Raw genomic sequence first — 23,049 nt, forward strand, 5'->3', positions numbered from 1 at the left:
TTCCAATGGCCTGTAGAATTTCTCTTCTTGTACATCTCACAAGTCGTCTAAAACTCACTGTGACCAGAATTGAATTTATCACTGGTTTTGGCTTCAAAGAGACTTAATTTCTTTGATATTTGCCCATCGCTTCAAAGGTGTCTTTAATATTTTAGTCGTTTAGTCTAGAAATGTTAGGGTCATCTTTGGCTTCCCACTAAGTGTAATATTAATCTTACTTCCTAACCAGATTACCACTCCTTAGGGGTAAGAATTTTTCCTGTACTTCTTTTGTACCCCCTCTAAGTCCTGTGTGTAGAGTAAGTGAATTCATGCCCATTCACCATACTGACTCATCTCAGGGCAGTCCATGGCTGACATCAGACACAGCCAGTGGACAGAAATATGTTGGACCAAAGAAAGAATGATGGGTTGAAAGAAAAGGGTTGCCTCATTAACTGGGCTCAGAAACAAAATATCTCCCCTGAGAGTGAGGAGCGAAAGGTGTGATACATTCTCCTTACTCATTCCTAAAGCAGTCTCTCTCTACTAGAGCAATCATAGCCAAGGTAACTAGTGATCTTTCTGGAACTCTGGGGGGCATTTCCAAGGCTCAGAGAACAATACTCTAAACAGAGCAAAGGCGTTTTCATCTTGATGATATAGATTCCTGTCCTGGCTCTAGCCCTTGGCCGTGGTGACACACTGGGGCTCCAGGATTATCATAACTGCCTTGTAGGGTTGCTGGAAAGATTAAGCAAAGCCACAAATGTAGCGGATCTTGCACTGTGCCTCGTCATAGTAAGGGCTTAGTAAATAGTCACCTTTTCTTATTTTCTCTAGATAAGGTAAGGTAGGGGAGATTTTCTTTTTTTTAACCTAAAGAAAGCAAAGTATTAAATAGTTGAGACTTTCCTGAGTCATAAACTGGTGGATCTGAGCTTAAAAGCATTTGGATTCACTTTACCAAGGGCTTACTTGTTTGGAGAAAAAAACAAAACCAAAAACACCTCTCCTCCCCAGAACAAAAAACTACTACTTAGAGCCAAAGAAACATCAATTATCTTTCCCCAAGTAACTGGTGGTGCTTGGAGAAGCCAAAGAAGAAGACAGAAATGTCAGCCTCTTTTTGTTACTGGCCCAGTGAAATCTGGCCAAGGGAGAGAAATGAATTGAATTTGTGATCTGTATGTTTTCCTTGAACAATTAGCTCCTATTGCATAGATAGTAGAAATTAAAAAAAAAAAAAAGGACCAGAAAGGCCTCACTTCGGTTTTTCTACCAGGTGTGCAGGTTACACTAGTGTTTTAGTTGAAATTCTTTATTAGTTATCTTGCCATTAGTGTTTCATTGCCTTAAAAAGTTAACTTCAAAGAATATATATAATGCCTTCAGAACAGATACAGTTCATTTTCAAAAACAAAGTTTGTTTATTTGCAGGATTGAAAAATGATGCTTAAACATTAAATATGCAATACTTTTTTCCCCTGATAAACTCATCTTGAGTGATTCAGCTTTTATCCAAGATTATATAACTAGTGAATGTCTTATGGCTTCAGGTATTTTAAGAAATTTCATTGTAATAAAATCCAGTAAAAATTTGTCATTCTGTATATCAGGGTGAAGGTTTTCTGTTGTGTTATGAGGCTGAGTCACACAGGCCATTATTGCAGTTACAGTTTGCTTCTAATGATTCTGACCAGTATACTTTTTAGAAACCCATCTTCTCATGAACAAAACACCAACTATTAAAAGTAGGAACTTTGACTTGTTGAACATTCTTTTTGTGTGTGTGTGGAGAAATACTTTCTAACAAAATGGCTATTATTCTCACCATTAGGATTTCAGAAATGTATGTTAAAGTATCCCATGCATTCTGAACCACTTTGGCTAGATGGAAAAATGATGAAGTTAATGCCATCAAAGAAACATAGAGGCTTAAAAACGTACCTTTGATCTTGAAGGAGATGAAAAGTGGAGGCATATTTTTATCTTTGATGACAGATGAACAAGTTTGAATAAATTAACAGATATTTTTTGCATATTTCAAACTCCCACAGTGATGGTCTGCTTAATGTTGCCATAATTATTATGTAATAATTAGTCTCATTGTGGAAGGTACAAAGTGTATGTGTCTACACACACACACACACACACACACACACACACACACACACAGATGCACATAAATCCTTGCTACAGAGCTGTAGGATAAAGGTATATTTGTAAGGACATGAAACATACAAGCCTTGTATTCTGTTATTGACATAGTAGAAGTGGGCAATTCACCTACCAGAAATCAACATTGTGGATGTGGCCATGACATATAAATTATTTATGCTTGTGTTTAGCCATCTGTGCCAGGATTTTGTTTAACCCAAATAAAATGTGCTATATGTGCTTCAGAGATTGTTCTGCTATTACCATTGTACACAACTTAAATATATCTATAGATATCAGTCACCCAAAAGACAAGTTGGAAAAATAATACATGCTCATGATTTAAGTTCACAAGTTTCCAGAGTGCAGGTAAATCTGCTTGGGAACATCTAATTTTTTTTTTTTTTTTTTTTTACAGAATTGTCAGTTCTTTGAAGAAAAATACCTAGCATGATCTTTATCTATATCCTTGACAATGTCTAGTGTTGCTCTAATAATTATTTATTGACTGCATGACTTTAAATGGGAAGCAGAGTTTTTATATTTGATTTGATCCTCCAGCAGACATTTGTGGGTGTACAGTGATGAACAGACGTGCTGCCTGACCTCATGGAACTTGGAGTCTGGTAGGGAAGACAGGCATTCAACAAACCCACATCAAATATATAATTACAAATTGCGGTAAGCATTTTGAAGGAAAAGGGGAGGGTGCTGTGGTCAAGCGTAACAGGGACTAATTTCAACTGGAAATGTGTCAGGGAAGGACTTTCTAAGGAAGTAGTGTTAAATTGAGACGTAATGTAAGAGGTACATGATAAGCAGGTGGAATAATATTTCAGGCAAAAACAAAACATGTGAACAGTCCTAAGGAGAGAAAGAGAAAATGAGTGACTAAGTTTGTGGAGCTTAAAGGCCAGTGTAGTTGGATTGCAGTGGGCAGAGAGAGAGAAAGATGAGAAACAGGGTGGAGAGACAGATAGGGGCCTGGCTCTGCAGGGTAAGGCTTTGGCATTATATTCTAAGCACAGTGGACAAATCTCCTGGCCATGAGGGTTACCTGTGTAACAACAAACTGGGTTGGAGGAGAAGGAGCAATAGTAGGGGACCAGCTAGGAGACTGTTGGAATAGTCGAGGCAAGAGATGATGGTGACTCAGCCAGGCATGGTAGCAGTAGAGAGGAGAGAAGTGGATGCATCTGACGTGTTTTCTTGGTAGAATGCTTAGGGTTTAGTGATGAATTGGATGGCACGAATGAAGAAGCCTGACAGATGACTTTCAGGGTTCTGCCTCAAGCATCTGGGTATAGATAGAGGTAGGGAAGATTTCCCTGAGATGGAGAAATCTGGAGGAGAGCCAGGTTTGGAGTGAAGCTCTAGAGATCACCTGCACCATGACTTTGTCATCCAGCTTCCTTTCCATTCCCTGGAGGTAAGGAAGAATGCAGCCAAAGGGAGCTTCATTCAGTGTGACTGTGTACAGAGGTGATTTCTTATGGATTAGAAACATCTAGCTTCACATTTTAATAAGAGGCTGATTCAGATAAGAAACAAAGTAAATTTCCAAATCAAACCCAAACCTAACTTTGTCATGAATATTTGACAATCAGCATTGTTGAAATGCCCTCTTCCTCCAATCCCTTTTAGAAAACGTTAGTGATTGCGACATGGATTTTATTGTGTTACTTTTAAGCTTCAAATTTCCCTTCTTGGTCGCTGACTTTTGGAGTATGCGTTCTTTAGCTCTTTGATTCAGAGGATTGTGGAGGGTGGGGTGATACTTGGAGCTGTGAGCACGGGCACTCAGGTCCTTCCTCATGGTGACCCAGGTGATCCGGTGATCCGGGAGAGCAAGTTGAAATGGCCCTTAGCAGGTTTCCGGGTTTCTGCCTGCACTTCACCTCTGCTGGAGGAGCTCTGTGGCAGGGTTTTAGGGCTTTTAGAATAAGAGTGGTGATTTCTGGGTGGTGTGCTTCTCCAAAGTTAGGACTAAATGAATATAATCAGAGGGAAAATCTGGTTGACTTTCCTCAGAAGTAGCCCTAGACCTTGGAAAAACTATAAATCAGTGAAAGTGTTTTATTCAGTGTTTCTGGCTTCTTTTTGTAAAGTTCTTTCCCTTCTCGCCTCCACTCCGTCTTCTCTCTTCCTCAGTATTCTAGAATTCTTTTGTGTCTTAGCACTTCTTAAAATATCTGAAAACTTCTCTGTGCTAGTGCTCTGAAATACTTCTCTCCAGGGTAATTTGCATAAAAAAAGATGAGAAGGAGAGAGAAAAAGGTTTAACTTCAAAAAAAGGTGTTCTACCATTGTTAATGTCCATGGAATTTCTGGATCAGAGAAGGGTATAGTTTTCATAAAAACAAAACAAAACAAAACGCCAAAATGCTATCTAATCATTGCCAGATACAGGTAGTGTTCGTGCAGCTCAGAGGAAAACATTCTTTTCCTCGCATTGCTGTAGAAAGGGAAGGAACATCTCACATGCTTTTATATTGTTTTCATTGGATGAACATAACCTTTTTTCTTCCAGAAATTTCTATCAGCCAGGATTATTGATCTCATAGTTTGTATATGATCTCCTTTAGGAATGGGATTAATATGTGGTGGTATTAAATTGAGTGCAGTTATTTTCCTATTGTCTGAAGAAAAAGCACTATACAGAGGAAGTGCTTCCTTTATATTAAAACAAAGCAAAAGCTTAGACAGCAGTTGAGAAATATGGTGTTATAGGAGAGAAAGTCTTGGACAATGAGGCCCAGCTCTGTCTTTTTCCCCCGCTAGGTGCTTTTTTCTTACGTTAGCTGAGTCCTTTACCTTTCTTGGCCTGCTTTCCCATCCATAAAAGAAAGGAAAAGAAGCACAAGATGAGTGCATTCATGAGCTTGGGGAATCACCAAATGACCTTGTTAAAAGGCAGATTCTGATTCATCAGGTCTGGGTGGGTCCCTGATTCTGCGCTGCTAATAAACTCCCAGATGATCCTAGTGCGCACTTTGAGTAGCAAGCACCCAGTTTCCCAAACCTGGATGAGCATGACTTAACCTCCATGGCTGCATTTGTGTTCCACCCCAAGGGAGTCAATTCAATGTGTCTGCATTAGAATTTAACCAGCTATATTTTTGACACTCATGGCAAGATTCTATTGCAGCTGTCAGCATTTAGGAATTATCGCAGTTAGGTTAGTGCTTTTCCACCCTGGCTGCTCAGTAGAACTACCCGAGATATAAAAACAAATACTGATGCCTGGATCTCACTCCAGACCAATTAAAACAGACTCTTTGAAGAGAGGGGCCTGGAATGAGTACCTCCTGTGGCCCGCTCCAATCCTCCTCAACCTCCATCACAATCGAAATGTGCAGTCAAAATTCAGAAACACTTATACTGATCCTAGTTGGGCCATTATTTTTTTTTTTTAAATTTTTATTTTTATTTATTTTTTTCCCCCAAAGCCCCAGTAGATAGTTGTATGTCATAGATGCACATCCTTCTAGCCGCTGTACGTGGGACGCGGCCTCAGCATGGCCGGAGAAGCGGTGCGTCTGTGTGCGCCCGGGATCCGAACTCGGGCCGCCAGCATTGGAGCGCGCGCACTTAACCGCTAAGCCATGGGGCCGGCCCTGGGCCATTTTGAATTAAGGGCCTACGATGTTGTTTTTGACCTTTTAACCCTTGAGGAAAAAGTGTTTGTTTTATTTCACATCCATCTCTGAGATGACACTGGATGGTCTTGAAAGAACATAATGAGATGTTTTCAAGCCTCGGTCTCTCACAGAGATCATTCAAGAATCTGCTCACGTGTGGAACTGTAGCTTTTGAAATGTTGTACTGGGCTACTACCACCTGGTAGGGGTAATGACCTGATTCTTAGGCCCTTCATACAGGAACATGTTGTGTATTTGAACCATTTAGACATGAAATGTTTGTAAACATCTTCAAGGACCGAGTCTGGATCCCAAGGAAGTTTCAATTTTCCAGAATTCATGGCTCTCAGGGTGCTAAGAACTGTGAAGAGAAATCAGAACTGGTTTCCCTGAGATTGGTTGATGAATGTCTTAGTGTATGTGGGTTGCTGGAACAAAATACCATAAATTAGGTGGCTTATTAACAACAGAAATTTATTTCTCACAGTTTTGGAGGCCAGAAGTCTGAGCCAGCATGGTCAGGTTCTGGTGAGAACCTTCTTCCTGGTGATGATCACTCAGAATTCTGGGCAATTTCCTTAATGGCTTTGTGTTTCTAAAACTTCTGAACTGGTCTCATTTTGTACATTAGCAACTCATCTCCTTTGCAGAGAAGTTATCCCTCAGTAGCCAGATTGCTTTTCCCCACCATGTTTTAAAGCCAAAGGACATGAAAATTTTCTAGGAAGCAATTTTAATTAATTTTCTATCCTGTTCTTAATATTTGTTAATAATACCAGATTTCACATTCACTGAAACAATAGTTTTCATGACTACAGGGAAATGAAACTGTTGTATGACTATTTCATGTACACGTATTGTGTTTCAACTAACAAATAGACAAATTTCCAAAAGAAGCTCTTGGACAGTCTATTTCATATTTAGCAATTTCCATCTAATTTAGCTGTTAACATTAAAAAACGTCTGTCTTCCCTTCTTCTTTCTTTCTCTTTTCCTCCTAATATTTTATTTTGTAGCTTAGCTTTCAGTATAATTTTATAGGTTTTGGTTTGCGGGGTCAACATTTACAAATTTATTTTTTCTAGGTTCTTTGCTTATACACACACAGACCTCACACATAGACAACTGTCTCTGCATACAAGATACAGCTGTAGAAGAATGTTGTACATAATAGACAGTAATAGTTAATTGTTTATAAAGGCTTTTTGCTCCAATAGTTAGTTTGTAAAGATTTTGCTCACGTTACTGTATTTAATCTCCACAAACTGCCCAGAGTGGTAGGTATAGCTGTATCCAGTTTGCGTATGAGGAAACCAATAACCTAATCAAAACTCCCCTGGTTTCTCACAGTAGCTTCTTTGGTAGTATTGAGATGCGTTCCAGTTGCTGGCAGATTTGGGGACAGGGCTCTTTGCGGTAATTTAATTGTTATGAATATTTCCGGTTGATGACTTGTTTTATGAAGGACCTAGCACTAATGTGGCTGTGGCTAATTTTCTCAACTATGGTTTTATAAAACATTCAGAAATGATAGAAGCAGTTCTTATGTCTGTCCTCCTAAACCCAGAGCACGTATTGCTAATGTGCAGTCATTAAGAGCTTGAGGTAAGGACTGGTGAGCACACCCGTCCGGTTACTTCACTTTCTGATGGTCTAGGTTAAAGGAATCAAACTTGAAACATAAAGATGAATGGAGAGCATATGTCCTAGACTATTTTTTAAAACTCTACGTTGGTTTTAAAAAACTCTCTGAGTTGCTAGATCTGATTCAATATGCAAGCTAATACTCTAGTATATACCTGGCAAATATCTAAATTGTCCAAATTCTATGTTAATGGTTAAAATCAAGTATGTATTTTGAAAAATGGGATTGAGAAAAGGCAACATCTCAACAATTCACTTTTGATTCCAACTTCTGTGTTCTTTTCCTTAAACAACTCTGCCTCCAAGCTAATCTGAGAATTAGTCCTCCCTGCAGTGAGATGCTTTAGGACTTCCCCTTCATTCCTAGTCTTCCTACTTTTTCATCTAAAGCAAAAAAGGAGACACCATTTCCCCTAGAAAAAGTTTGAATTTGCAAACATCTCAGTCAAGAATTAGAATTTAGCGAACTTGTGTTTTAGGTGCTGCTTCTGACCTCCTGGGGACTTGGGGCTTGGTGAGTCTCTGACTCATTGCAGAATTGAGTCCTTTTCCACATTGGAGATAACGTGTATCACATCTGGTAGGATGCCTAGCACAGAGTAGGGGCTCTGCTAATGGTTGCTTTTGTGGTTAATTTTGTTATTACATAGAATTACTAGGGTATAAATGAAATAATATATCAACAGCAAATGAATAGTGATAACTGGGGCTCGCCGAGCTGGAGTCTTAATTTTTCCATTGTAGAGCTATTGAAAATGGTATAATGGGGGCAGGGTAATAATTTTAGTAGCAGAGTTAACCAGGAACAGTTAGAGCTCTTGATCCAAATTCTAACCAATGTCTTGAAAACAAGTCTGTTAATGAGAGAGGAAGGTCTGCAGGGCCTTTGGTGATAGTTTAAAGCATGTTTTTAAAACCATGAGATACAATTCTTCATTACGGTGTAAATTGATTTAATGGGTCTTGACTAGCACACTAAAAATTCAAACAGAATAGAAATAGAGAACATGTCATGTAGTAAGAGTAAGTGTTGTCTGAGAAATTTTTTCAGTTGTGTGTGTGCATGTGTGTAAACATATATTGAGTCACCAAGCTTCAATTAAAAAAAGTTTGAAAATCACCAGTTTGGATAGTTTCTGGGGAAAGAAGGTCTCCCTCAGTAGGCCCTTTAATGTTTATAGTCTTTCTTTTTTAGGACTGTGGGCTTCTCTTTCCTGGGATACTGGCAAGTCCTTCAGTCGAAAAGTAATTACTATATTGCAATTCTTATATGGACCGTAGGCATAAAATTTATAATCCTGAAGACTATATAATCCATTTGAGAAAACAAAAATTGCATATATGAAGTATTTAGAGAGGCATTACACACTAAATTTCATGATACCAATTATATAGAGATATCCCTGAAAGAATATATTAATTCATTTGTTTATTGATATAGTCAACCAATAAGCAAGCATATACTATGTGCCAGGCATTGTGTTAGGTGATGGTGGATCAAATGTGAGTGAAACTGACATAGGCTCTGTCCTTAGAGAGCTTACAGCCCAACAGGCAGATATGCATTAATCGTGTCATGACACAAATAGGTATAAAATTGCAACTGTGATCAGGGCTGTGAGGAAGAGGTACATTATGTCTAAAATTATTAGGGATGACCTGGCCAGAAGGTCAGGGAAAGAAGGTCACTAATCATGACAATTGAGTGAAAATCTAGATAAATGTAGGTGTCAGCCAGATGAGGAGTATAAGGAATGGTGTTTAGGCAGAGAGAATGGCAAGTTAAAAGGTTCTACAGTGGGAGAGAACTTGAAGCTTACAAGGATGTAAGAAAAATCAGTGTGGCTATTGCACTCAGGACAAAGGGCAGAATGGTGCGAGTCAAGGTTTGACAGACTTTGAGGTCATTATAGGCCATGGAAAGAATTTTGGCCTTCTGAGAGCCAAGATAAGCTATTGATGAGTGCTAAAGCAGGGAGGAGACATGATTCACTTTGAATTTTGAAAACACCTATCTGGCTTCAATGTGGACAATCCATTGAAGGAATCCCACAGAGGGTGGGAGTACACCAGTTAGATAGCTATTGGCGTGCTCTAAGGAAGAGATGATGGAAGCCTGGAGTTGGGAGGTGATGGATCCAGAGAAATGGAGAGATTTGAAAGAGTGTTAGGAGATGAAGTCAATAAGATTTGGAAATGGATTAGATATAGGGGTTAAGAGAAAGATGTTGAAAGATGGCGCTCCGATTTCTGGCTTACATAATTACGTGGATGTTGAGCCCATTCTTTAAGATAAGAAACACTAGATAGGCACCTGATTTGGGGGAATGAAAGGTCATGGACATGTTCTACTGAGGCACATTTAAGGTATCTAAGAAGAGAGTCAACTTGGATATCAAGATCTAGAGTTTATAGAAGAGGTCTGGTTTGGAGATACAAAATTATGAGTTCCTGAATCTATGAAGATAGGTGAAAATAGAAGAGGAAGCAACGTGGAGGAACTCTAATACATACTCACTGGATAAAGAATGTTGAGCCTGCAAAGGAAATGAAAGAGTGTCCAGAGAAACAGTGGAATGTTGTTCTATGAAAGCTAAGGATTGAGAAATTATTAAGGAGGGAGTGGTTACCACTGCTTGTGAATTGTCAAGTGAAGAGTAAAAACCATCTTTTGGGTTTGGTGACTTGGAGAGGTTATTGGTGGTCTTGGCTGTCTTGGAGTGGTGAGGACAGAAGCCAGACAGGAATGAGTTGAATAAATAGTTGCTGAGGAGATGGAACTCCTTTATGGAAAGTTTATCCTGTGAAGGGTTAGAGACAGATATGGTGGTAGCCAATGGGGGATGTGGGCTGAGCGGTACTCAGTGAATGTGTCATAGAGAAGGTAGAGTTGAGCTGGTTCTTAAAAGTTTTGAAAGGCAAAGGGGTGGAGGAAAAGTGTTTCAAGTGGATAGTGGGCATCATGAGTGAATATATTTTGGGGACATATTGAGGAAACTGACCTAACTGCAATAGTATGGACTTTAGGTAGGAGTAATGAGAAATATGTTCGTATAGGTAGGGAGGGAGAGGCTGGATTTCAGAGGGCTTTATAAGTCTGGAGAACATTTGATGATGTAAGCAGTTTGCAGTTTGATCTGGATGAAGAGTGATAGGATGGAGACAGGGTTTCAGGAGGACAAGTGAATGTTAGTCTGAAAATCAGACTGAAAATCAGGATGAGTTGAGGCGGGGAGACCATGTAGCCAGCTGGATGGACTGCCACAGTTACCTAGGCATGAGGTGGGGAGCGTATGGATTAGAGAGGGTAAACTGACTAGGACCTGGCCTGGGCTAAGAGGGGAAAGAAGTTAATTTTTGATGATCATATTGTAAATATTTATAATTGATGCTATACATAAATCAAAATATCATATATTTATAGAATAACTGTATGAAGAATTTTTGCAGGACTAAGCATTTTAATCTCTACTCTGACCATCCTATGTACCAAGGAAAGGTAGTATTACCATTCTCATAGCTAAGGTTCAGCTCAAATGCCACTGTATTCCTAAAACTTCTGATTCTCTGGTCCTCTGTCCTCCTTGTGTTTTCTTTTAAATTTGAGATATAATTTATATGAGGTAAAATACGCAGATCTTAAGTGTACAGTTCAGTTACTTTTGATAAATGTGTAACTTATACCTCTATAAAAACGGAGAATAATGACCTTCCCCAGGAAGGTCTCTTTGCCTCTCTCCTGCCAGTCCCCCTGCCATCCCCTTCAGAAATCATTGTTCGGGTCTCTGTCACCATAGATTAGCCTTGCCTGTATTTAAACTTCATATGAATGAAATCATAGTTTCTGGCTTCTTTCAATCATCATAATGTTTTTCATATTCATCCGTGTTGTTGCATGAATCAGTAGTGTGTTCCATTTTAGATCAGATTAGTATTTATTATATGAATAAACCACAATTTTTAACTTGTAATCCATTCTCTTCTCGATGGACACTTACATTGTTTTCAGTTTTTGGCTACTATGAGTAAATCTGATGTGGACGTTTTCATACAAGTGTTTTTGTTAACATATGTTTTCATTTCACTTGAGTAAATGCGTGGGAGTGAAATTTCTGGGTCATAGTTGAATACTTAACTTTACAAGAAACTCTTTTCCGAAGTGACCATACAATTTTATATTTGCACCGGCAAGTTATAAAAAGTTTCAGTTGTTCCACATTCTCGTCAACATTTTGTACTGTTTGTCTTTATAACCATTCTAGTGGCTGAGCAGTGATACATCGTTGTGCTTTAGTTTGTATTTCCCTGATGCGTGATGGTGGTGAGCATCTTATTCTTGTGCCGATTGGCCATGTATGTCTTCTTTTGTGAAATGTCTGTTCAAGTCGTTTGCTGATTTTGTTAATTGGGTTATTTGTCCTTTTGTAGAATTTTTTGTATATTCTGGATAGAAGGTCTTTCTCAGATACCTGTATTGTGAATATTTTCTCTCAGTCTGTGGATTTTCTTTTCATTTTCTTGTCAGTGTCCTTTAATGAGCAGTTGATTTTAATTTTGATGATGTCTAATTTATTTATCAACATTTACTATTATGGTGATTGCTATATGAGTCTCATCTAAGAAATTTTTGTCTTGCTCAAAGTTGCAAAGATTTCCTCCTATATTTTCTTTTTAGTTTTCACTTTTGTATTTAGGTCTGTGACCCATTTTAAATTATTTTTGTATGTGTTGTGTGAGGTAGGGGTCATGGTTCAATTTTTGCTTATATGGGTATCCAGCTCTTTTAGCACAGCTCATTGAAAAGACTTTTCTTGATCCATTAAACTGCCTTGGCATCTTTGTGAAAAATCAGTTGACCGTTTATGTGAGGTTCTATATCTAAACTCATTAATCTGTTTCATTGATCTATTTGCCCTCCAATTTCAAACTATTCTATAGCTGTATATTTCTCCAAATTAGTTCTTTTTTTCTTGATTTTATTTCGGGTTATTTTGGGTAATTTGCATTTTCACAAACATTTTATGATTATTTTGTCAATTACTTCAAAAAAGCCTTTTGGTATTTTTATTGGGATTGTATTGAATCTATAGATCTTTTTTTGGAGAATTGACATCTTAAAAATATCCAGTCTTTTAATTCACGTGCATGGAATAGCTCTTCATTTGTTTAGGTGTTCTTTAATTTAACTAAGCAGCATTTTTTTGTTTTCACTCTATAGGTTTTGCATATCTTTTGTTAAATTTATTCCTAAGTATTTTATAGTTTTGAATATTATTCTAAGTGAAATTGTTTTTCTTTTTCCAATAGTTTAGTGCTAATATATAGAAGCAAAATTGTCTTTTGTATTGACTTTGTGTTCTGCAACCTAAATTCACTTATTAATTTTAGATGAATGTTTCTTAGGATTTTCTATGTAGATAATCATCCTATCTACAAATAGAAAAAAATTACATCTTCCTTTCCAATATTTATATCTCTTGTGTTTTTTTTTCTTTTTTGCCTTATTTCACTAATTGGACCTCCAATAAAATGTTCTGTATAAGGATTGAGAGTATACATCCTTGACTTTTTCCTGATCTTAAGGGGAAAACATTAAATATTCTACCTTTAAGAATGATATTAGCTATAGGTTTTTAAGTAGATATCCTCTATCAGTTTGAGAAAGTTTCCTTCTATTCCTACTTTGCTCAGAGATTTTAATTATGAATGAGTGTGAATTTTGTAAAATGCTTTTTTCTGCATCTATTGAGATATAATAATACGGATTTTTTTCTTTTATTCTGTTGATGTGATGAATTACATTGATTGATTTCATAATGATAAATCAACCTTACATTCATGAGACAAAACCTACTTGGTCATGATCTGTTTTCTTTTTTGTGTATTCCTGGATTCAATTTGCCAATATTTTCTTCCAAATTTTTGCAACTACATTTACAAGATTTATTGGTCAGTAATTCTTTTTTAATAGTCCTTGTCAGATTTTGGTATTCTGATAATGCTGACCTCGTAAAACAAGTTAAGAAATGTTTCCTCATCTGTTTTCTGAGACAGTTTGTGTGATATTTGTATTATGTCTTATTTAAATATTTGAAAGATTCACTGAACCTGGAGCTATCTGGGCCTTTAGTTTTCATTAATAGATAGTAAGTTATTCAGATTTTCCATTTATTTTTGTGCCAGTTTTTGTAAGTTTTCTTTTTTTTTCAGCAATTTTGTTCATTTCATCAAAGTTTTAAAATTCATTGGCAAAAAATTGTTTACACTATACCTTTATTGTCATTTGCTGTCTGTAATATATCCGGCGATATCCTCTCTTTCATTCCTGATGTTGGTAACTTATGTTTTCGCTCTTTCTTTTTTTCATTATCAGTCTACTTTAAATGGCTCTTTTAAAACAGTAGACTATCAGTTTTCTTTTTTTTTTTAAATCCAGTCTGAAAGTTTATCTTAATTAGTGTGTTTATCCCATTTACATTTAATGTAATGCTTGATATGGTTGGATTTAGGGCTACCATCTTTGATTTATCTTCCATTTGTCCCATCTGTTTGTTTTTCCCTTCTTGGCTTTTTTGGTGTGGCTTATTATTATTAATATTATTTTTAGTGTTTCTTTTTTATTTCAGCTAAAATACCTATTGCCTTTGTTTTAGCGTGATTCTGTCAGCAATGAATTCTCCCAGCTTTTGTTTCTCAATATGTCTTTATTGTGCCTTTATTTTTGAAATATGTCTTTGCTCTATATGAAAATCTAGGTTGATGAATGTTTTCCTCTTAGTATCTTAAAGATGCCATTCCATTGTTTTCTGGCCTCCTTTGTTTTTCATGATTAGTATACTGTAATAATTATCTCCCTCCCTCCACCCCCTCAACACACATTAAAAATGTATCTTTTTTCTTTGGATATTTGTAAGATTTTTCCCCTTGTTTTTCATTTTCAGCAGTTTTATTGTCATCTTCCTACTGTGGCTTTGTTTGTATTTTTCTTGCTTGAAGTTTACTGAGTTAAGATCTGTGGGTTGTTATTTTTCATGCCAACCTGAAAAATTTTAGTCTTCATTTATCCAAATAACATTTATGCCCTATTCTGTCTGTCTTTTTTTCAGACTCAGCTACATATATTTTAGATTGCTTGATATTGCCCCATAGAACATCTTTTCAATCTGTTTCTCTTTTTTGCCTCAGTTAGCAAAAAACTGCATTGCAAATGCAAATAACTTGCCTTGATATGTTTTTAAATTGTCTTTTCTTTTTTAGTATCTAATATACCATTAAACGTATCTAAAGAATTTTTTATTTCAGAGATTATATTGTTAATTTTTTTGTTCCCACATCAACCTCTCTTTCTATTGCTATTTTTCCCCTTAATTATTGTCACAGTTTTCTGTTTCTTTGCATGCCTAATAATTTTTAATCATGTACTGAACATTATGTTGATGCATTGTAGAGATTTTGGCTTTCATTGTATTCCTCTGAGGAGGGCTATATTTTATTTTAGCAGGTAGTTAAATTACTGGTAGGTCACCTTGATCATGATTTTAGCTTTTTAATTTTTTTTTTTAGTGTGAGTCTATTTTCTACATTTTTTATCTTAGTCCCAGGTCACAGCTCTTTATTCTGGGACTTGTTTCTTACTCCTAAAGCATGGCTTTCTGTGGCTTAAATGGAAAGCTCGAGGTATTTAGCAAGCTTCTCTAACTTGAAAGGACTTGAGCTCTTCTAGCACTGAGGAACTGGTGAAATTTCTGCCTACCTCTTTAGTCTGCTGGTCATTGCTAGGCTGGATGGGTTCTTTGTAGTCTCATCCTGTGCACGCACAGTTTAGGTCACAGAGAAGGATTTGAGGTGGATTTATATATGAGTTTATGGCTCTGTAAGTTAAATGATCTCCACCTTCAAGCTGCTTTAGCAGCCCCAGATTGTGACCTTTGACTCTTCAGCCCTGTACAAATTTTCTGCTTGAGCTCTCACTCCATGAACTGTACAAACTGGGAAGTGCTCTCAGGGGAATGGACAGTTAAATGATATCTCACCTAATGTATCTCTCTTTTTTCTAGTTTCTGTCTACTTTTGGTTGTTTTTTAAGTGCCTTGAAACAGACTTTTTTCTGTATTTTGTCCTATGCTTCTTGATTTAGCGTCTATTCTGCTAAATTGTAATTGATTGTTATATACTTGTTTTTCTTAATATGTAAATTTTTTGAGAGTCAAAGATCTTTATTCTATCTCATTTTCTGACCTACAGTAGTGCCTTTTAGTTAGCAGCTACTTAGTAAATGTTGAATTGCATTGTTATTTTTATGAAGACCACTGTGAGTCAAATTTAAACTTAAAGCCTTCTAGTCATAAACTCATAAATTAATATCTCTTTTAGTAAAGTACTCTGAATGTGAATTCAAGGGAGATTTTTTTAGGTAGATATTTTGATGTACAATATTCCTATAAAAATTTTTACTCTTGTTAAATATTTATTTTAAAAATAATTTTTAATTTTTATATTTTAACGATATTTTAATTCTTTAAATGTTAACATGTTTATCATGTGATCTACAAAATTGCTAAAGTTACTGCCTAAAACTATTTGATTTACAATCAAGGTTGATACCAAAGGATATTATTTTTGTATTAATTTTTATACCTAAAGCAAAACCACTTCTCCATACAAAATAGATCAGAGATGTTTCTTTTGTTTAGAATAATGATTGTTTCCAAAGTCTGTGTAGCATGTGGTTGAAAATAATATCTTTGAATAATTTTATTTTAAAAAGGGACTCTTCAATGTTATTTTAAATTAGACTTCTCAAGATCAATCTAATGGACAAAGAATTTGTCCCATCATGTCAAAATTACATTAACAGAATTTTTGGAGGAGTCTCCCAAATTTGCCTCTGTTATCAAGTTCAGTATTCTCAATTTGTGGAGAAGTGACTATAGTCATAATCTTAATAAATTAATCTGTGTTTAAGTGTAATTATTATAGTCATTAATATTTATTTAATATTAACTATACTTTGTTTTCATAGCTTAGAGTATATTTGAATGCAAAGAGGTATTATAAACCAGCTTCTGTTCAATGGAGTTTTACGTTTGTATGCAAATCTTGTACTTATTGCAGATCTCATTTGGTGATCATGCTAAACTGATTATGTCAATTTCAAGAATAGAATTTATTATTTGTACCGTAACAAACCATAATTGCATTTGTCTATCTTTATGAATTTGTCTTTTGGATTACTTGAAAGAAGTACATTGTTAAATGAAGCTAAAAACTTCCCTTTCTTCTTTCTTCTTTAGAATCGAGTTTCTTACTGGGAAATGCCCAGATTGTGGATTGGCCTGTAGTTTATAGTAATGACGGTTTTTGCAAACTCTCTGGGTATCACCGAGCTGACGTCATGCAGAAAAGCAGCACTTGCAGGTACGTAATGGAACAGCTCAGGAATCTTTTCTGAAGTTTACCTACATACTGAATGTGATTAAAGGGCTTAAATTTACTTAGACTCACTGTGATATCTTGATTTATGATAAGAAATATATATTTGGTTTTCCACCCAGTTCCTGGCACAGAGCTCCTAACACCCTTGGAATTGCCTATGCTGAGAGCGATAAAGATGTCTTTTATTATGTTAATGAGGTAACTTTTGGAAAGCCCCTTGGTAATCTAAGGATCCAGGGGATGGTTGCTGGGGGAACCAACCATGTGATTAGGAGGTTGGAACTTTCAGTACCCCCCGCCCCCAAACTCCAGGCAGGGGAGTTGGGCTGGAGGTTGAATCAATGGCCAATGATGTGATCAAATACAGCTATGTTATGAAACCTCCAGAAAAACTCAAAAGGACTTGTTCAGGAGCTTCTGGTTTGGTGAACACAGGAGGTGCTGGGAGAGTGGCGTGCCCAGAGAGGGCGTGGAAGCTGCACGCCATTTCCCCGTACTTTGCCCTATGGGTCTCCTTCCTCTGGCTGTTTCTGTTATACCCTTTTATAATAAACCTGTACTTTAGTAAGTAAAATGTTTCCCTGAGTTCTGTGAGCCGCTCTAGCAAATTAATCGAACCCAAGGAGGAGGTCGTAGAAACCTCTGATTTATAGCCAGTCCATCAGAAGTACAAGTTACAACTTGGACTGTTACCGCACCAGGTCCATTTTTGCCCGCTGCCCAGAAAGCCAATCACTGAGACGACGAGATTGCAGAGAGAGAGGGTTTAATCACAAGGCAGCCAAGTGAGGAAAACGGGAGAACAAGTCTCAAATCTGCCTCTCCGAAAATAGGGACTCAGGAGTATTTATGGGGAAGGGGGCAAGGTGGTCTGAAATGATTGGAGGTGAGGAGAGATGAGGTAATTGATCTGCACAAGCGTAGTCAGCCTTCATGTCTCTTCGTAGGAGGCACGTTCACAGAATGGCAGCGTTAGCATGCCCTGAGGGTGAAGTTCCAACCTCTTGCAGTCAAAAGGGCCCAGTTGATGGGTTGGTGGTCTCACCCCGGCCTGGAGTAGACAAGGGGTTCAGTTCCTGAAAAAATAGCTCAAACATCAATTACCATGGTGACCCCAACTCCAGGGGGATGTTACCTACAGGAACCTAGTGGGAGTCAGATAGCATATTACCTAAATAACACAGTTAACAATGGGTAAGTTTATCATGCAGATTTAAGTCCTCATCTTCTGTTCTACTAAGTTTCTAGATAAGGCCATTCCCTCCTGCTTCCTGGTACAGGGAAGAAGATACCTTTACAGATGGAGATTTTCTTTTTAAATGTAAATGTCTCTCATAAAGGGTAACCAGAACTAAGAATGGGCTTAGCACAGACCCACCCAGACACTGGAGATGTCTATGGTGATGGCCTATTCTGGGGGCAGGCCTCCCATCCCAAACTCCTTTGGTTAGTTAGTGGGAGTGGGGCCAAAATGTCATTCAGGCAGAGACATATTCTGAGCTGGCAAATTCCAATCCCCCATAGTTACTAGCTGCTTAATCATCAATGGCTGTTTGCCACTTTCAGAACTTGCAATTGGTATGTGAAGCGAAGGGCAGTCTTGTGGGACTGAGCCCTTAAGCTGTGGAATCTGATGCTATCTCTGGCTAGATAGTGTAGAATTGAGTTGAACCATAGGACATCAAGCTGGTATGTCCTGAGAATTGCTTGTTGTTGGTGTGGGGAACGCCCCCTCCCACCCACCCACACAAGTTGGAATTGCTACCAGAACCTATTCACTTAGATGTAAAAACTATAGGGTAAAAATTATATTAGAATATTAAGGAGACCAAATTGTCAATGAAAATATATAGTTTAAGAGCCATTGGTGAGAACTTTTGCAAAGAGAAATATTTATGCATATCTCTGAATTTATTCATTAAATAAATATTTTTGGATCACCTACTATGAGCCAGCAACTGTTCTAGGTGTGAGCGATCAGAGGAGCATCCTATATCAGGGAACAACTGATGGCATTGTTACTCCAGCATTGGGTCCTTGTTGTCGCCCAGGATGGAAATCAAGAGAGACAACAAACGGGAGTAGAAATGTAAAAGTTTATTAGCTTGTGCACAAGGGAGGCACAAGGGAGCGGTTGGTGAAAGGAAAGGGGCAGTGTGACTGGTTCCTTAGGGAGCAGGGTTGTGAAACCAGCAAACAGCCATTGATGATTAAGCAGCTAGTAACTATGGCGGATTGGAATTTGCCAACTCAAAATATGTCTCTGCCTGAATGACATTTTGACCCCCACCCCCACTAACTGACCAAAGGAGTTTAGGAAGGGAGGTACACCCCAGAAAAGGCCATTACCATAGACATCTCCAGCTACCTGGGTGGGTCGAGCTAAGCCCATTCTTAGTTCTGGATACCCTTTACAGGAGACATTTACATTTGTAAAGAAAATCTCCATTTGTAAAGGTGTCTTCTTCCCTGCACCAGGAAGAAGGGGGAATGGCTTTACCTAGAAACTTATCAGAATGGAAGGCAAGGACTTAAATCTGCATGATAAACTTTCTCATTGTTAACTGTTGTTTGGGCAATGTGCTCTCTGACTCCCACTAGGTTCCTATAGATGACATCTCCCTGGAGCCTGGGTTACCATGGTAATGGGTGTTGGAGCTATTTTTTTAAGGAACTGAACCCCTTGTCTACTTCAGGCTGGGTTGAAACCACCAACCCATCAACTGGGCCATTTTGATGGCAAGACGTTGGAACTTCACCCTCAGGGCATGCTAATGCCGCCATTCTGTGAACATGTGTCCTACCAAGAGGCGTGAAGGCTGACTACGCTTGCGCTTGCGCAGATCATCAATTACCTCATATCCCTTCACCTCCAGTCATTTGGACCACCTTGCCCCCTTCCCCATAAATACCCCTGAGTCCCTATTTTCGGGGAGGCAGATTTGAGACTCGTTCTCCCGTTTTCCTCACTTGGCTGCCTTGTAATTAAACCCTCTCTGCAATCTCGTCATCTTGGTGATTGGCCTTCTGGGCGGCGGGCAAAAATGGACCTGGTGTGGTAACAGTTGTGGGGCTTTTATTAGGCAGAGGCTGGGGAGGAGTGCCTTGTCATGGCGTGTAGAGGCGGGGTTTTTCTTGAGCTTGCCTGTTGTTTGACACGCCACCACATGCGTTGCATATATCATTAGCGTGCTAGCTCTCCACCCCTGGTGTGATTTTACTATGGTAATGGGGTAACAGGCACCTTCAATCAACTCATGGGGGCTAGGGCGCGTGTGTAAACCCAGGAAAGTCCCGAGGCTGTGGAATGTGGTTCTTGGTGATCTCTATCTGATTCTCCTAGCTTGGTGGCCCTGTCTTGTTAGGCTGGTTCCTGTCTCAGCATCAGCACTTCTTGAGCTGCTAAAACTGTCTTGAATAAAGTAGAGTGAACAACCCCCCACCAAGTAGGACCTGGTTCATGAACATTTAAAGAACATCAAGATAAAGTTCTTACATCCTGTGTAAATCTCACGTACTTTGTGATGTTGGTATGTTGTACCATTGCTATTTTATTTGACTTATGTAAAACAGAATCTGGCATTTATATTATTTATAACAATTCTTTAGAAAGCATGCCATAACTGTGAACTTAAAGAGAGTATTACAAAAAAAGATCATAAAAAAGAAAAGAAAACTATATAAGGAACCAATTTAGAACTGAAAACTTTTGCACAATATTTCAGTAAGGCCAGATGAGATGTTTTTTCCTTGAGTTAATTTTTCTTTAAAACTTTCACTTAACTAAGCACCAAAATCATGTTATTTTTAGAACTATAAGGGATCTGAATTATTTTCTACCCCAAATCCTTTGTTTTTCAGAGGAGAAAACTGAGGTAGAATTATGTTAAGGGACTTGCCCAGGGAAACACAGTGATTTATTTATCTTTTTTCTACCTGTTTATGCTGCATGTATGCATATACAAATATATATATTCTGCATTTTCGTGGAGGGCAGGTCTTTCTTATTATACCAGTGAGTCTAAACCTGACTACATGTAGGAATCACTAAGAAAGGTTTTGCAAAACACAGATTCCCAGACCTCACCTCGAACCTATTGAATCAATCACCCAAGGTGTGTAGGTGGGGGCAGGAATCAGTACTCTTAGCCATCAGCTCAGATGATTCTGGTGCTTAGCCAGGTTTGAGAAACAATCTGTTCAAACATCCTCTTCCTTTACTTACCCTGTCCCAGTGCTCCTCATTTTTCTCTCTACTAAAGTCGTTTTCACATTCAGTCTTCACTCCCAGGTGTGAAATTGGTAAGCGAGAGTGATGAATAACTGTCACCCCTCGTTGAGAAACTCTCTTTGGTGGCACTGATGTCTTTTATGCCTTTTTATCTGTTGGGTGGATATTAGCTCTTGGGCTAACGTTTCACTAGGGGGTGTGTGATGAGTTCTGGGAGGGTAAGGTTTGCATTGAGAGTCTCTGCTCCCTTATGTCTCAGCAGGGTTTAGGTTAGGAAGAAGTTCCTTTTATGGTAGACTTTACCTGCAGAACAGGATCTGTAGAGAGTTCCAGGGAATGTAGATGCTCCCAGACCCATTTCTTCTTCTTGGACTGCGAACATCCCATCATCATGCCATGCCCGTTTCAGAGCCATCTTCCACCTGGAGGTCTTATGAATCCCTCAATAAGACGTGGTTTCCCTCCTCTGACTCTCCATAGTTCATTGTTTGGCATCATCATCTGGCCTTACCCTAGCTTTTCTTCTCCCTTAGGTTTTCACTGCTATTGCCTTTGTTTCACTTTTGACAAGTATTGGTCTTCATCTCTGGATATATTGTAAAGTCCTCTGCCATCTCTTCTTGCTTCCCATGTATCTGCCCCCACCCTAGCCTGTTTTCTTTGGCATGTGCAATTTTTCCTACAAAAGGGTTCATTAAAAAAATGCTGGCGTGTTATGTTAGTATATTCTCTCCCCTAAAAGAATTGCTTTTCCCTCCCACCACCAGTGCCAGATTAAATGCCTTGAAGGTAAAGATTCCATCTTGTTCACTTTTGTATACACTATAGGACACAGCTCAGTGTTCTGTGTCAGTATTTGTTGAATTAGATTGACTTGTTTTGCAACAAACCCTAACCTAGGTCTCATATGCTTCTGTACAACATGCTTTCATTTATTGTATTTCATCCCAACTGTCATGGTGTTTGAGGTGGGTGAGAGAGCAGAGAGCTTTGGGTTATGTTATGCTTTACACTGTGGAAAGAAGTACGCAAATCTCTCCCTAACTCTTCTTCACTATTGTTAGGAAGAGTATTTTCAAAATAATAATATTCTTAACATAAACAATTGTTACTTGATTGCACAAAATGCCCCGTGTGTTTTGCTAATTTAAAAATTGCAACCAGTCTAATGCCCTCACAGAGCAGTGAAGACCAGCATCTGATATATGAGCAAATGATGTTTGAGCCCTTCCTTGGAGGCTTTTCTTAGAGGCATAGTTTATTCTAATGTACTCCCCTTTAAAACTTCCTCATCCCTTTTTAAAATTAAACTATACCCATTTTATGTTTACAGGAGCATTTTTAGAAGAATGAAGACCTGGAAATAATCAAAATGTCCAGTAGTAGATTTGTTAAAAAATATTATGGCAAAGCCCTGACTTTCTAAATCATATTGGAAGGATAATGACACTGGAAGAAGCTGACAACATATCATTAAGTAAAAAAAATCAACCAACCAACCAAACGAATAAAAAAACCGGTTTACAGACAGCATCTGCATCATGATTCTCATTTTTTTACATATAGCTTTTTCCCATTTCCTGTATAAATCTATAAAATGATTTATATATGATATAAATCATTATATATTTGAATATGAGACACAAGGAAACAGAGGGAGGAAAGGAGAAAATTATATACACATTTAGAAATACAGCATTAATAGCTAAATGTTATTAGAGAATTTTGAAATCACTGAATTCCAATTGAATATGGAGATAAATCATTGACACCGAGGATAACCTTGTAAATAATTCAAAGAATTTTATTGATTTTAATACTGGCAAGTTTTAGACAAGCATAACAAAATAAGAAACTATAAGTCAGTGAGTGTCAGTTTGTGTGGAAAAAATATGACGCTTTATATGCTGAAAAAAAGAATCATGTTTTATACACAATCTGCATTGGATGGATTAAAGT

At 37.8% G+C, this 23,049-nt stretch overlaps 1 protein-coding gene across 3 annotated transcripts in view; it reads left to right on the forward strand.

Annotated features, from left to right (window-relative positions):
• The window catches only part of KCNH5 (potassium voltage-gated channel subfamily H member 5), a 324,653-nt gene that overhangs the window by 9,121 nt on the left and 292,483 nt on the right, over positions 1-23,049 (forward strand). Inside the window, exons 2-3 of one of the 3 annotated variants that reach the window (XM_087448404.1) lie at positions 2,704-2,820; positions 16,718-16,841. In XM_087448404.1, the coding sequence (XP_087304530.1) occupies positions 16,819-16,841 (23 nt within the window). In that variant the 5' untranslated portion in view covers positions 2,704-2,820; positions 16,718-16,818. Of the gene's footprint in view, positions 1-2,700; positions 2,821-16,717; positions 16,842-23,049 lie in introns of all 3 variants that reach the window. The other 2 variants (XM_087448402.1, XM_004426224.2) reach the window with 2 other exon arrangements.

This window comes from Ceratotherium simum, chromosome 24 (genome assembly GCF_057802395.1).
Source record: "Ceratotherium simum simum isolate JZ-2026a chromosome 24, ASM5780239v1, whole genome shotgun sequence".
NCBI classification, from domain to species: Eukaryota; Metazoa; Chordata; class Mammalia; order Perissodactyla; family Rhinocerotidae; genus Ceratotherium; species Ceratotherium simum.